The following is a 16,154-nucleotide window of genomic DNA, read 5'->3' on the forward strand; positions in this document are numbered from 1 at the left end:
ACTGTTAGCGGTGTTGAAAAGCTGCCATTTGTGCAGAAAGCGAGCGTGGGATTGTGGGAGATGGAGGCTGATCGCGCGGGACAGGTGAGAGCAGAGATTCATAGAGAGTAAAGGAGCGAAGAAAGAGGTGTGATTGAGGGCGATGGGCAGAGCTCGAGCTTGTGAGCAGCAACACTTCACTCCAATTGTCTCCAATAATGGCCTCTTTGATCAGGCTTCCAGCACACACTCCAGCCGTGAGCACACACACCCACGTGGATTTCGTAAGCCGAGCCGACTGGAAGTGTTTGTTTGTGTGCTGCCCTCGCTCTCGACCTGAGTGACGTCTGTGTTCATGCTGTGTGATTAGCGTGAGCGCAGCGGGAATATATACTGAACGTTGTTTAAATATGGAGCTCATTGTGCTGCGGAGTTAACGCCAGGTCAAAAGAGAAGCAGCTTTCATTCTTAAAGGCTTTGTTCTCCCGCTCTTTCCTTCTGTTTGTCTGACTTCAGTTCAGCGGCTTAACTGCCATCACACAGAAACACTGAAGATTCACAATGTGAAGAGACAGATCAAGTAACAACCAACCGGCTATTTGCAGTGGTTCTGTCTTTTTGAGAGTACATCCACTGAATGTATGAAATATTAAAGGGATATTCAGGGCATTTCCTCTCTTTTACGAACTCCACTCAGGGGGTGAATTCAGGTAACATCAGCACTTATTTGTTTAAAGTAGCATTTAGTTTTAAAGGGGCCCTATTGTGAAACACATTTTTTTTGGTTCATACTTGTATTTAGTGTCTCTACTGTGACATGTCTCCATACTTTAATGTTCAAAAAGCTCTTTAATTTTCTCATACTGCCTGCCCCTCATTTCACCATATGTCTGAAACCAGAGCCCAGTCTCGCCGGCTCTTGTGATTGGTCAACCGATTAGGGATGTCCCGCCCTATCATGTACAATGTTAATGAGTACAGAGTGTCAGGCTTTCTTAGAGTAAAACGTGTGCAATAACTGAGGAGAGATTGTTTAACACACATTTTCTTTTTGGTATTGATATTATGTATCGGATAGGACTTGTAGAAACAGCTGGCCTCTTGCTCTTTCTCTGACTGAGGGCTGCGAGGTCTTTCGCTTCTTTGCTTCAACTCTTTATTTAGCGCCTGCTGCACACTGCTTCCCTTAACTAGTGAATAATAGATAAGTGACGACGATGATGCAATTGCACTGTAGGCGCTTTAAATGTGTGTTTTTCCTTTTGTGTGTGTGTTTGCGTGTGTGTCTGTATGTGTATGTGTGTGTCGGCCCTATGTCTCCGTCCTCTGTCAGGTATCTGTCCCCACCTCTTTACCTCCTCAGTTTCCCTCGCTCTTCCCCAGTTTGCTCCCTTTAGCTTAGTAACAGTGAGGGCATTAAACTTTCATGACTGCTGTCTTTTTCTAGCACACTCTTCTTCTCTCCTCATTTGCCCCCTTCCTTCCTTTCTCCTTCCTTACTCCTTTTCCACTCAACTCTTTGTCTCTTCTTTTTCCGACCTTCGCTAAACTTCATCACTTTCCATTTTCATTCTCTGCTTTCCTTCCTTCCCATCTTTTTTTCTTCACCCCCCCCCCCCCCTCTTATGTTTACCCAGCAGTGAGTGCTGCTGGAGGAGAGCATAACGAGGAGGTTTGACAATCCTTTATGGTTTTTAACATTGGGGAAACTCAACAGAATTTCAAGTGACTGTAAATTTAAGCAAACCATTTTCCCATCTGTCCCTCGCTGCTTTCGAGTCGTCTATTTGCACACTTGAAAGACCTGTTCCATGTGTGTGTGTGTGTGTGTTGCAAGATGCAACAGCATGTGAAAAATGCTGTTGCATCCCCAATTCTTCTTTTAAACACTCCCCTTTTTTCCCCCCCTTCAAGTTGGATTTGTGGATATCTCTTATAAAATGATTGAGAGCTTTCTCGTAATTGTCCTTTCTCCTTTTACATCTCAGATTAGTTTTCTGGGTCAGCGTCGATGCATGTCATTTGCTGTCTGCTAACTGTTGCTGAATCTGCATTAGACGGCAAACAAACAGAGGCCAAGCTTTTAGGGAGAAACAAAGAGTGGAGTCAGTGTGTGTGTGCAGATGCATCAAACACACAGTATATTCAACATGCTAATTGCAGTAGACATTGGGCAGTAACTGTAAGCACATTTTAACAACCATCCACCATTTTAAAAACTCCTCGGCGAAAATAAATGCTTTAAATATCCAGCTAATCATTTTGATTATTACATGAACACTTTCCAGTTGAGTTGATCAATGAGCAGAGGCTTACATTTGATTAAAATCCATATTAGTGAACAATTGAAAGCTAGTCACATCTTTAAAGTTCCATCGTCATCGTGAGCAGTATGAAAACTCTTCTGTTTCCACGCGTTTTTGGTTTCTCTAATGGCGCATTTCCACCACACGGTCGGCCTCGGCCACGCTCGGTACTGCTTGGCCGCGTTGGGCCTTAACAGGGCTGGCTCACTTCATGCTGCGCTTCCATTACAGTTTAGGAACTGGGGTAGTTACTATAGTAACGCAGTGTAGGCGGAGCCGTGACGTCATCTTCAATGAGAACCCCAGAAAAACAACACAGCCGTTAGCTGTTAGCACTCAGAGCTCACAGCTCCTCATATCTGTTCAGAAACTAGACAAAAGTTAAACAAGTACAAACCACAGACTGCCTGTGTCATGGTGAATACAGTCGCTGCTTTATTTATGTCTGTATAGGCCGTTGTTGTGAGTGTGGACGGTCGGAGCATATACTGCGTTAGCTTAGCCAATCTCCATCTAGAAAACACGCATTTGAAAAGGTTTTTCGCCTGCCGTCTGTCTGCAAACTTGCCAAAGCATTAATTCATGGTTTTTACTAACCGCTATCAGTATGTTGTTACTTCGGCATCATTTTGAAACGTGTATTACAATTAAATCACGGTCAAATATGTCCATCTTGTTGTAGTTGTAGCCCCCTTGCCAGCGATGCTCTCTCTAGTTTAGCATACTCAGCCCGACTCAGCCCTGTTTGTTGGCCCCGATAGAACCACAATTTTGTCGGGCCAGAAAAGAGGTGAAAAAGTGGCCCCGGGCCAGGCCGTAACTAGGCCTAGTGGAAGCGCAACCAAAAACGGGCACGGCACGACACGGCACGCTTAAACCGCGCTCCGCGCCATGGTGGAAATGCGCCATAAGTGTTCCTGGTGAACCTCTTAGCTTCTGACTTCATGTGAATCAATGTCCGCACCCTTCGCGGGTAACATGGAGCTAGCAAGAAAACATAGAAAAGGAGAAAAACATATAAAAACACTTTACATCTTGAGCACTCGAGTGCACATCCACTGATCATTTCAGATCTGCATTTCGGTGGGAAGAGCCATCTTTGACAAACGCATGATGGTACGTTTCAGTGTGTGAGAGTTGCAGTTGAACATCAGCTAAATGTGGCGTCAGTAGAGATCCAGTTTAAAAACACACCCGGGACAGATGGCAAGTGGCCAGTTATTGAATTCATCAAAAGGCCCTCGTCGCTTGTTCTGAAAGTTGCAGCTTAATCTTCAACCACATTATCCTGGAGGCGACGTCGTCACACTGATGTGGAAGTGGAGCAGACAGGATGAAAGAGACAAAGATGGAGTGTAGGGAAGAGACGGAGAACAGAGAGACCACCTACGAGGCCGCTTGATGATGTGCTGTATCTGTCTTTGTCACTTCGTGTGTGTGTGTGTCTTAATGTATACTGTGTGTGTGTGTGTGTGTGTGTGTGTGTGTGTGTGTAATTCATTATGTTCAGTGAGGACATTGTGAAGTGTTCCGAGGTGCTGCTGTACTCAGATAAAATGTGTGTTTTGGATGCGTGGCGCAGTAGGTGGTGTTTGTGTACGCCGTCTCATAATTGCTGGCTGTCTTTGTTTTGCGTCTATGATTTTGTGTGTGTGTGTGTGTGTGATGAGACGCGACGCAGCGTGTGGGTGGTGAGTTAAATGAAACGTGTGAGTATTAAGTTTAAGCTGAGGTGAGAAGGCAGAAGGCTTCTCTTCCTCCATCATCCATCTTTACCTCCGTCATGTGACATATTGCTTTTTTCTCTTACATCCCTCTCTCTGACTGGCACACACACACGCGCGCGCTATAAAGGAATTAACTCTGATCCGAGCTGAGACTTTAGGTTGTCTGTCTTTGAACATCAGTTGCTTTTGAAGCCCCCCTTTGATGTATTGCATTTGTGTTTGTGCACACACAGATACAGGCCAGCCGGAGCTACACAGGCTATAATCTCGCTGTGTTCTATACATAAAAAGCACATAAGCTGTGGGGAGTATACACATGAATTCAAACAGGTATACTGTAATTGCACGGAAAAGTAAAAACAGACTGAGTGTTGGCAACCTTTCCATTAATTCAACTATAGTCAGGCTCTAAATGAAAAGGCCAACTTCCTTTAATTTCATTTTAGCAGAAGGTTTCGTCTTGTACGCATGCATTCACTCAAACTGACACACACTGCTATTCATTTAATTCATTATGTGCTGGCAGGATATATTTGGCCCTTCTTTTTTTCAACTGCACACACACTTATTGCATTTTAGACATACAGTACACAAACACTTTGTTATTAAGTTATTTGGCAGGACATTTTGGCTACTAGTTGTTGGTATCTATGCAGACACACACACTTAGGAATTAACTTAGTCTTGGCAGGCTGGGCATTTATTTTACTTTTTTTTCTGCATGTACACAAACCCACACATAAGAGCACACACACACACACACACACACACACACACACACACACACACACACAATGGGCAGTAATCCCCCCTGTACATGCCAAAGATTTGGGCAGAGCAGGGCTTTTCCTCTTCAAAGAGCAGACCACCCATCGCAGCCCCGGAACAATGGTGGCCAAACTCTGGAAGACTTCCTGTGGCGCCCCCCCCCTACCACCACCACCACACACACACACACACACACACACACACACACACACACACACACACACACATACTGTAGCCTGTGTTTGGTATAGACACACATTAACATCAAGACACACAAGCAATATGTCCAACACAGGATCATGTAAATACCTGCAGGCAGGATGTGGCACTGTTAATCACGCACACACACAGGCTGCATGCAGCGCTTGTGGGAGGACGGAGGTTTTTGTGGTGACAAACCGACAGACAGCAGATCTGTGTGTATGACTGGAGGCGGGCAGACACTTGACAAAAGAGCAAAGACTGAGCGAGGAGGGGATTGAAAAAGAACCGGAGAGGGATGAAGGGGCAGAGGCAGAGACTGAAGTCCAGCTGTTTCCACTCCTGAACGCAGCCTTGCTTTCACGCTGTCCCATGTTTCCCTCAAATCCTTGCACTTCCCCTTTTTTCATTTGTTTCTTCTTCTGTTGTGTTTTTCCACGCTGCGACAGAACGCGAGGTGGCCGTCATCCCCGCGCCATTGCTGACTCCCTCACACAGAAATTAAAAGTATTTGTTGCCTAAAAGCAAGCCTTTTGAATTCAAAGACAAAAGATGGCGCGGGCGACAAAGAGCGGCCCGCGTGTTGTGGGGGAATGTCGGCTTAAATGTTTAGATGCCCCCCCCCCTCTCTCCTTCCACTTCCACCCACATCCTCTTCCCTTTTCTTCTTGGTCTTTTGTCACAGAAGCAACAACATTCATTCTCAATTGATGCAGAAATTGTCTTTTTGTGATTGATTTTTTTCCCTTTGTGGTAAACACACAGAAACAGACTGCATTGTTGAATGTCTTTCTCTTATGAGTTATTATTTTTCATATTGACGGCAGTTGAAACCCAACGATAAACCGATGGAGACACACTATGTAAAGTTCAGCTAGTTGGTATTCACGCTCTGTCCTTCTGCAGATTATTTACCAAGGGAAACTTTCAAAAAATTCATCCATGAAATTGACTCCAAGTAAGAGTGTGTGTGTGTGTGTGTTTGCGCATAAGGATGGGTATTTGTGTCCAGCTGGTGGAGTTTTTTATTTCTCCGTGTGATTTATTTCTCTCCGTTTTACAGTTGGCCGTCAAACTTCATGGGTGAAGAACCGCTAACGTTGCAGAATTTCTGAGGGGACACAGATATTGTTCATTTGTCGAAAAATGTATGAGCGCGACGTCACCTTGCCTCGCTGTCTGTTTTCCTTAGTGTCGTGCACACACACATGCAGACCCACAAAAGACTTATGCATTCCCCTTACTTATTTTTCACTTATCCCATAGCAACTTGCGTACTTCCTCAGCTTGTTTGACCTTTGGATGATTCCATTACATTTCTTTGCTTTTATTTGCAGATATACAGTTTTACTTCTGGATGTAGATGTGCCACCCCTGAGATAGTATCCAGTGTCGGACTAAAGGCTTCTTCTTGAACTTACTTCATATATTTTTAATGCACGCTTTGCATTTTTGCCATGCATGCAGTCTCAGGTCTGTCCAGTTTAATATGAATAACTTCACACTCATTCACTTCTGCTCCGGTCTTCAAAGACTTAAACAACAAGCTTAACAAGTCTCCAGGTAGATGCTGCCCTGCCCCCCCCATGCAGCTTCATAGCTCTATTTCATAGTGAGCTTTTTCCAGAAACTGCACAAGGCTGCAGAGGAAATACATGTTGTATGATAAATTGTATAAAGTTATTGGACACCAAACCAGAGTGAAAAAGTGCATCTTGGACTTCCTGCATTCATCATGTGGACAGAAAAGTGACTCAAAATAATAAATAAGGTGATATTTTGTCAATCTTCGAGCTTTCAGATTTTTCCCATGTGACCGAGTGGACATAAGAATCCCAAATGTTTTTATTTAGGGTTTATTAGACAGGCTCTGACACAGTTTACAGCACATAGAAAAACTATAAACACATAGTCAATGGAATACTAGATTGTGTCGCACTGAAGACACCGCGGCGGACACATCTTCACTACCTGTAACGTCTGAAAATAAATCCTGTGACGCCTCTAGCACCATCACCAGACTCCGTATCCGCATTATAAGTCCTTATGCAGACCAAGTACGACAAAACTCAATTAATTTCAAACTTCCATTTTCAAATGATATCAAAGATTGAGGGATACCACTGATTGTCTCGCTCATTTTGGCAAAAAATTGTGAAGCAATTTGTCTAATTGCTGTAAACATTTAAATACTGATGCAACGCTCTGCATGATGGATGATTCTGTTAGGAATGTGTGAATGGAAAATAAGGAGGAACAGCACCTAGATTTCTGACTACGGAAAAAATAATGTTGGTATTCCTCAGGGTAGTTCTAGCGAGTCACTGTGGAGGCAGGTGTGTGTGTGTATAGGGTGTTATTAATCTGGTTGCTTTTGGCGCTTGCCATTTTGAGCTTTTTTGCACACATTCACTTTAATAGGAATCCTGCTCACAGTTTTACAAATGAGACCCCAGTTCAGAGTGTTCCAGCAGCTCGTGTGGTGCATCTAAAGTTCCTGCGACCAAATGATTTAGTCCCAAAAGTGTAATGCTTACTTGGGTATTTCCTCTCGTATCACACTATTTAACATTTGTGAGACAATAGAAAGGGGTAATGATCTGATTTGAGGACTTGCATTGATAACAAGGCATTAGACAATGAAGGGATTGATGCATTTTGGGTAAGGAGAGCTTCAATATTTCTGTCAGATAGAATACAGGTGCTCGGTTTGACTGTGATTCTGGGGTGATTGAGCAAACGCTACTTCACATTCCAAAGTCTGACGAACAGCAATCGTAAAAATATTTTCATTGTACGCTGGTGAGTGTGTCCCATGTGCCTTTTGTGGCGGTGCAGCCCCTCATTTACAGGGCTTTTTTGGTGTCTGCTTGACAACTAAACACAAGCCCCTCTGCCAAACAAATGGGGGGCTGTGTTGTGGGGAGGGGGCGGCCCCAGCCCAAACTGCGGAAATGGGCACTCTTTGACAGCTGCTTTCATCTTGTTATTATTCCTCCTTCACTCTCAAGGATTTTTTGGGCTTCCTAAAGTATTTCTGTCGTCCTCTCCTTCCTCCCCCCCTCCCTCCATCCCCCCTTCTCTTTCTGTCACCGGGCTGTGATTGGCTGTTATGACAGAGCCGTCGCCGGGCTGTCAGCCTCTTCTAAAGCTCAGTTTAATTACTCCTTTTCACTAACATGACACGTTCATGCACAGATGCATGAAAACTCGCTCACACACACAAGCAAAATGTGCTCACAAACACACAAGCCGAAGCTCAGCTGCGAGCCACGATGGCCTAGCAGTAATAAAAAAAAAGCCATGGTGATTGAACCCGCCGTCAGCCGCTCTACCTGACAAAGCAGACCCCCAGATGTTTTGTCAGTGTTGGCTCTGGTTCCTCAGTAGAGCTTTGAAAACATGTCGATTTGTGAAGGGCCGGCAGCCGCAGGGTTTGATGGGCGCAGATCGATTGCGCTTCCTGCTGTGCCGGATTCTGAATAGCCAATTAAAGCCATTGAGACAGAGACAAAATGGAGAGCGATGTGAAGGTTTTTGATTAGAGGAGGATGAGAGGAAAAAGGGGGACCGACGCAGCAGCGGTAGCCGGTAAATGTTTAATATTCTGCGTGGTAAACTTCACAATGATCGCCTTTCGCTGATTTCCGTCCTCATCTTTTCCCCCCCCCCCCTTCAGATAAAGACTCCCTGACGGATGCGTTCAGCTATGCTTCCACAAACAGAAGACAGCAGTGCACTGGGTTGAGACCTTGACTGATGGAGGGAAGCTAAGACAGATGTACAGATTTGCTAGAAATAGAGGGGAAAACAATGCGAGAGCCATGTCGTGTTTGAATGCCAAGCTGTCTGGGATGGATTCATATGGTCTTGAATTTTCCCTCTGTCAACCAAACCTTTTTTCAGTGTTTTCTCACCCTCTCTCCATCCCTCCATCTTTCATCTTTCTCTCTTTCCTACAACACTTTCACCTGTCTCCTCTTGTCATGTCTTCTATATTCTCTCGTTTCTCCTTCTCGTATCTTCGTGTAGCCCTATTTTCTCGCTTTGTTACCCCTCATAGGTCCATTAGATGTTTCCTCCTCCTTCCCCATGGTCCCTTTCCTATTTGTCCTAATCTCTCTTTCTCTCCCCCTGCCAGGTACCCTGCCCTACGACATCAAAATAGTAATCGCCGGAAACCACGAGTTGACCTTTGACCAGGAGTTTATGGCCGACCTGATCAAGCAGGATTTCTACTACTTCCCCTCTGCCTCCAAGTTGAAGCCGGAGAATTACGAGAACGTCCAGTCGCTGCTCACCAACTGCATCTACCTGCAGGACTCTGAGGTCACCGTGCGGGGTTTCAAGATCTACGGCGCCCCCTGGTGAGTAACCCCTGCCACTGCACACACACACAAGAGCTAGCTTAGCTTTTCAGATATTGAAAAAAGTGCTTCCTTAAAGGTTTCACTGTAAGGTGGTCATCCACTTATGTGAAATAAACACTTATATATTTGTATTTTTTACAAAAAATGTCCTCGTGAAGAATATCATCACATCTTGTGACTACAGACATGTCAGAAATAAAATAAAACATATGGGAGGATGTGTCAATGAAACATTCTGGTTGCTTGGTGGATAAATCAAAGTTTCTAGGTGGAGTCCTTGTGTGCGGTTTAAGTGAGAGATTAAGTGTTTTTGCGTTTACACGAGGTGTTTTTCCTTTCTGTGTGCGGACAGCTTCTATCAAGGGTCAAAAACCTTCTAAAGGTCAACAAATACTAAACAAGTACCAGAAATGCCACACAGACAGATACACCTTGAGGTAAAGTAAGACAATGGTTTATCCTGATGCGTCATCCCACACAACGAAAACCATCAAAAGTGACAAAGTCTGCGAGGAAAGAGTCCGTGGTGAATTAAATGAAAATAGTACACTCAGACAGGAGACTGCTGTTGGTGTCCCATGTGAAACCAGAACTCCTATTACAATGCACATTGCAGAAGGTCATTTTATGTTTAGACCCCCTATCAGGTTTATCTGACCATGATAATTTCTCTCTACTGAGGTTTGTTCCTTGCAGTTTTGAATCTTTAAAGTGGACCTATCATGCTATATTTGAATAATATAGTGTAGGACCATACCTATATAAGGCATATTTATACTTTTTTTTTTCAAAATACCAAACAGATCATGCATTTTAGCCATGCCTCATTTCGCTCAATTTGCACTTTTTTAGCTCTGTTTTTGCAAGGGCTGATTCTGTGAGAACAGCACCATCTACTGGCCTGGCATATGTACTACAGCGTCTCCAGCGCTTTCGAACGGCAATGGCCGTGGCTGTCTCCTCCTGATTGGTGGAGTTGGCCCAATAGCCGTAGCGCCACCGTCCTGACGTCAGGACAGTGTTCAAATCTGGATCAGTTTTTATCAGATCCGTTGCAGCCCCTTTTTTAGAGATTTGGGTATGGAGGAAAATAGAGAGGGTTGTGTTTTCTGACACTTGGTGAGTTCCCTGGAACACCGGGGACACATATTCATGTATAACAGACGTACAAAAGTGCATTTTGCATGATAGGTCCCCTTTAAAATGCATCATTTAGTTGCTTCTCCATTTAGTTTCAACTTGCATAGCTTTCTATTTTTCTGCTGTAACTTCCAGAAAGTATGTGTGTCTGTTTGTGTGCCCCAGTGCTGGGTAATTGGTTTGCTGTGATAGCAGGGTCCCCTGAGTTTACTGCTAAAGCCTCGGCATAGAGCTGCCTGAGGTGGGTCGAGAGAAAGATGGAGATGGCAAAGAAAAAGAAGAAGAAGATAAGGAGGTAAAAAGTAAAATTGCAGGAGGTGGACGAGTGAGGGAGGGAGGGAGGGAGGGGAGAGTGAAGAGTTGGTGATGGATGGAGAGGAAGAGACAGACCGACAGACAGAGGGAGGGAGGGATGGAGATTTAGGAAGAGATGATTTTATTCAGCTTCACCGGCTGGCCCTGGCTTGTATAATAGGCACATGAGGTGACGAGTGTGTGTGTGTGTGTGTGTGTCTGCACGAGTGTGTGTGTTTATGTACGAATATTTCTGTCTGAATGTATGTTGTGGGTTTGTAAGTGTGCTCTCACTTGCCTTGGACTGCATGCTGGCGTGCATGTTTGTGTGTGTGTGTGTGTGTGTGTGTGTGTGTGTGTGTGTGTGTGTGTGTGTGTGTGTGCGAGCCTCGGGGTGTGTTCCTGCAGCACAGAGGGGCTCCAGCTGGAGGCTCTGGGATCCCCCCCAACCCACAACCCCCCCTTTGCACTGTCTGCTCCCTCTTCCTTACCTCCTCTTCCGTCTCTCTATCTTGCATCCTTCAATCATCACTTCCTTTATCATGTTCTCTCCTTCTTTCCTTCACTACATACCTCCTCCTGCTTTTTCCTCCCTCTTATAGCTCATTCCTGTCTCCTCTGCCCTTCAACTATACCTCTTTCAAACTCTTTTTTCAGGCGCACCATTTTCCACTCCTGTCTGTCACTTCCTAAATCATTTCATGGGTCCTGCATCCTACTATGACAGAAGTCTATGAATGTGTGAGTGTATATGTTTGTGTGTATGTTATTATCACCCTCACACTTGCTCTAAAAAGTGGTCTGCCCGGCCTTCTTTGAGTGTCGGGCATTAAGTCGGTTCATCATCATTATTTTATTTTCGTAAAAAAGTAGTTTTTTCAGATACATTGACAATGAAACTATTACTGGTTACGCACTTAGAGTTGACAATAAAATAATTGGAGTTATAGTGGTAATAATATCTTGGAAAAAAATAAATCAATTTGATTAAACAGAACTTTAAAACAAATGAGTACGATAAAATCTAAATAAATTAAGGTCATAAAACAAGTTCTTCTTCAACTCTGCCTCTCGCCTTCTCTCATTCTCCATCCTCTTGTCTGACACTGAATTCATCACTTCCTCTCTCCTCTTTTCCTCCATCCATCTGTCTTCACGGCCGATCACTCCGCCATCCCTCACTCCGACTTCATCCTCTCTTTTTCTATCTGTAAGAGGTATAGTCACTGCTGTACTTCTCTCAGCGGGCTCTTCAAGTCCATCCCGCGCCTGAATCGCTTTCACATACATCACATATCCCCGTCCTTACCCCATGCCATCAAACCTGAATTAAATCGTGCTTGCTTCATCCTCCCCAAACTTTCCAAATATGTCACTGCATGCAACAGGGGGGAGGGAAGGGACGGCTCCTTCCTCCTGACACTAATGTGAGTTTACAAGTCATTTGTCACGAGCGCAGCGCACAGTCACCCTCTGTCTGTCTCAGGACACACGTGTGTTTCAATCTTTCTGGAAGAGAAACGGCTACATTAACATAAAACGGACGAAAAGGAATGTGGGCATGAAGTTCAAAAGTTCAGAATGACCATGACGAGTCACTATGATTCATACAGACTGACAGTTAACCTGTTGATCCTGCATTAAAAGAACATGCATGGGTGAAATGAAATGTCCTGACTGACAGTGGGTCATGCTGCTCTTTCACAGCTTTTTACTTTTGCCAGGCAAAGCCCTATATTCCACTCAAACACTACACGCAGGATACGAGTCCATCACACTGCATGGAAAACGACTGTGTAAATGTATCAGATTTAGTTTTTTTGAGTATGCTGTTAGACATAATAATAGATGAAGACAAACTGCTGAGTTCTTGCAAAACAACATCAAATATATCCAACAGTAATCCATTTTGTTGCAGAGTAAAAGACGCCCATTGGCACACGTGGCCTACTTGATCATACCTAAGAAATCGTAAAGTAACAACAAAACAGCACGCTCTAAAAATGAATCTGTTAAATGTACGCCTTTTCTAGTCGTCCAACATCTAAAAGGGCATTTAGACTACATTTACCTATTCACATAAACAGCTGCTGATAGCTCTGTCCTGCAAGGTGCTCATTGTCATCTAACGCAACCTACACACGGTTCCGTTGCGTTGACGCTTGCCGGTGGGCATATCTGGCGCTTGGGGTTAACGCGACCAACAACCAATCACATTCATCTCCCGCCCCGGACACACAAAGCACGCGGTTTGATTGGCTAGAGCTTGTACTGGCATATGGTTTGATAGGCTGGCACTTCCGTCAACGCTTGAAAAGTTGAACTTTTCTCAACTTTCAGCGCGAGCAACGCAGGCAAAGCGAAGCAACGGAACCACAATGCAGTTCGGCAAAGCTTGACGTCACCCCATTCAAAGTGAATGGGAAGTGTCTCCGTTGAAGCTTCCAACGGCACCGTGTGTAGGATGCGTAATGCCCATTCATTCACACACTGATGGCGATGCCTTCAGGAGCAGTTTGGGGTTTAGGGTTTAGTATCTTGCCCAAGGACACAACATGTGGACTGGAGGAACTCGCGGCCCAAACTGTCAAAGTTCCTGAGCCATAAGTGCCCTATAGTACTTATACATTACAATACAATGTATACAAGAAGTAGGAACCTTTCTTTTCTAGCCTCACCACATGTTGAGTTCAGTTCCATAAATGTAAAATAAAGATTAGTACTCCATCACTTTCATACCACTGATTATAAGGTATTATCTGTCTTTCATTTATTAGAACATTTCTATAACTGGACTGAATTGCAAATCTGAAATTAAACATTCACACAGAAAGTGCATAGTAGTTTCACCAGCTGGTATCACAGATCTTGGACGCTCAGGATCTCAGAACTACTCTCTACTCATAATTTAACAACTAAGATTCTCGGCAGCAGAAAGCAGTCTGGCAACCCTGCAGATTATATCTGAGTCATTATTAATAATGAGCTGCATGGACGGGACACGCAGCTCTGCACATTCATGCATCGCTCCTCCACCAGCTCAAACACAGCCATGAGTACGAGAGTGTCGCTCTGTGCTAGCGTTTCATCAGAAGCCAGTTAGAAACAAAATGTCTGATTTAATGGATTAGTCGATCAACGGAACATTTTACAGCAAACATTTTGAATACCAAGAAAGTCAAGGAAGACACCTGGGCTGTTGGGTTTTATGGTATGCATGTTTTACTTTTTCAATGTATTTTCTTTAAAAACATCAGAGGTATTAAAGGTCACCTATTATGCAAAATCCACTTTTTCATGTCTTTTATACATAAATATGTGTCCCCTCTGAGATCCAGAAAGTTTCAGGAAAAAAGATTCTCTCTTTTTGTCCTGATCCATTTATATAAAAGCCTGTCTGAAAATGAGCTGAGCCACTTTGTGATGTCACAATGTTTTTTTGGGTTATGCAACCATTAGCCAATAACCAACCAAGGTAACACCCCCCCACCTTATCACCTGAATCTCCTCCTAGAGCACCATTTTGTGTTTAAAAAAACCAAACAGTCATCTCTCAGAGGGGGGGGGGGGGCAGCAGCAGCTCATTTGCATTTAAAGCTACAGACACAGAATCAGCGGTTTTGAAACAGAGGGGTTTATGGCATGCTACAATGATCTGTTTGGTGTTTCAAGCCAAATACTTTAGAGACATGTTTTGTGTATATCTGGGACCTATAATGTATTGTTCAAAAAGAGTATACTAGGGGACCTTTTTAATAAAAAAACTATTGGTTGAAGCCTTACACCACACAATGAAATAATAATAATACCCTAGAAAATATTGAAGCTGTTTGATTAAACACTTGGACTTGGGTTAGTTTCTGTTTATGTAACAGGCTTATCACCAGAACACAAAAAAAGTGGCTTATTATATGCAGGCATAATTTGGCCTCTTTAAATGAATGACGAAGCTCATCTCTTACTGTAATCCTTTCCATGGAATTTATTTAAATTTTTTCACTTCTGAGTTTTTTTCAAATCGTGTCAATATAGTTATCGTGAATGATCTTGAACACGATTATAATGGTTTCATAGGTTTGGGTCTTTTCATATTTAAATATAGAATATCACCAGCCTTTTACTATACTGTAGTACTGTAGTGTATTTTCCATTCACCAGCAGACATGTACATCCTTGACAGGAGACTGTATGGCTTGGGGGTCTTTGACAGATGCTTTGAATAATTGAATTTTAGGGGTCAGCTCTAATAACTTTGGAACTAATAGACTTGATTTCCAAATCCTAGGGGGATATTTTGCAGGGTCAAGATATAAATCTAACTAGAAGAGAACTGTTCATCGGTTAAGTACCGTCTTGTCTTTGAGTATAAGGTAGAAACAGCAGGTGAGGAGAATTGTTGGAAAAGTGTCTGTGTGCGATGGGACTAATGGGTTAAATCTCTTCAAATGTTATAAAGATGGTCTCTGAGGGATGTAAGACGGGCAGGGGAGACGGACAGCTTGTTCACAGACTCACACACAGACGAGAGAGACAAAGTAGTCTGTTTGTGGACGGGGGATTTGCGAGGAGCGGCGGGGGAGAGAAAGCGAGAAACCCTCTTTTCTTCTTTAAATGAAAACGGCAGAAATGTATCTCTCCCCACTGCTCCGCGTGGAATAATTAAGGACGGAGATGCAAAAGACTCCTTAATTAGATTTTTTAATTATTGAGGATTCACTTCTCCTTCTATAGTGGCCCAATTAAGAAACCTCATCAAAAACTAAAGAGATGAAGAGAGGCCTCCTCCTCTTCTTCGCTGCTCCCCCACTCCCGACTCGTCTTCCTCCTCCCTCTCTTCCTCCACGCTCTCGTTTGACAGCAATGGACTACCTGCGCTCCGTTTGATGGCTTGTCCTCGCTGATGAGCGGGAAATGGAGGGGACTCTCGTCGACTTTAATTAACTTGCTTGTTGCACTGAGGAGAGGTAAAAAGTGGTGGCGGTGTGCAAAGCTTCCCTTTAATGATAATGAGTCTAATGATGGCGGAGATGAAGGTAATTTGACCATCTTTTTCTTCTCTGAGCGGGTGGAGTTTACTTTGTTCTCCGTCTGATGAGGAGACACTTCAGAGGAAGAGAAGTTTGAATGACGGAGAAAGAGAATGATTGAGTAACTAATCCAACTTCTCAAAGGACTCTGCCAGTGGTGTTGCTATGTTTTAGCCCATTAACTACAAATTGTGTTTAGTTCACATTACTGCCAACCGTTTTCCAGAGCATTCTCTCAGTTTTGAGGCTGATTTCCTTCCTTCCTTCCAGGCAGACATTGGTTTCACTTCATTTCAGGGAAGCTATGAAAATCAACTTGCAGAAACATAGGTAGCTAATCCA

The 16,154-nt window shown here is 43.7% G+C and overlaps 1 protein-coding gene across 2 annotated transcripts in view; it reads left to right on the top strand.

Moving 5' to 3' along the window:
- mpped1 (metallophosphoesterase domain containing 1) overlaps positions 1-16,154 on the top strand; it is a 55,904-nt gene that overhangs the window by 12,047 nt on the left and 27,703 nt on the right. For both annotated transcript variants that reach the window (XM_034131450.1, XM_034131451.1), the window contains exon 4: positions 9,123-9,348. In XM_034131450.1, the coding sequence (XP_033987341.1) occupies positions 9,123-9,348 (226 nt within the window). The remainder of the gene's footprint in view (positions 1-9,122; positions 9,349-16,154) is intronic.

The sequence above is a fragment of the Trematomus bernacchii genome, unplaced genomic scaffold, assembly GCF_902827165.1.
Source record: "Trematomus bernacchii unplaced genomic scaffold, fTreBer1.1, whole genome shotgun sequence".
In the NCBI taxonomy this organism is placed as follows: Eukaryota; Metazoa; Chordata; class Actinopteri; order Perciformes; family Nototheniidae; genus Trematomus; species Trematomus bernacchii.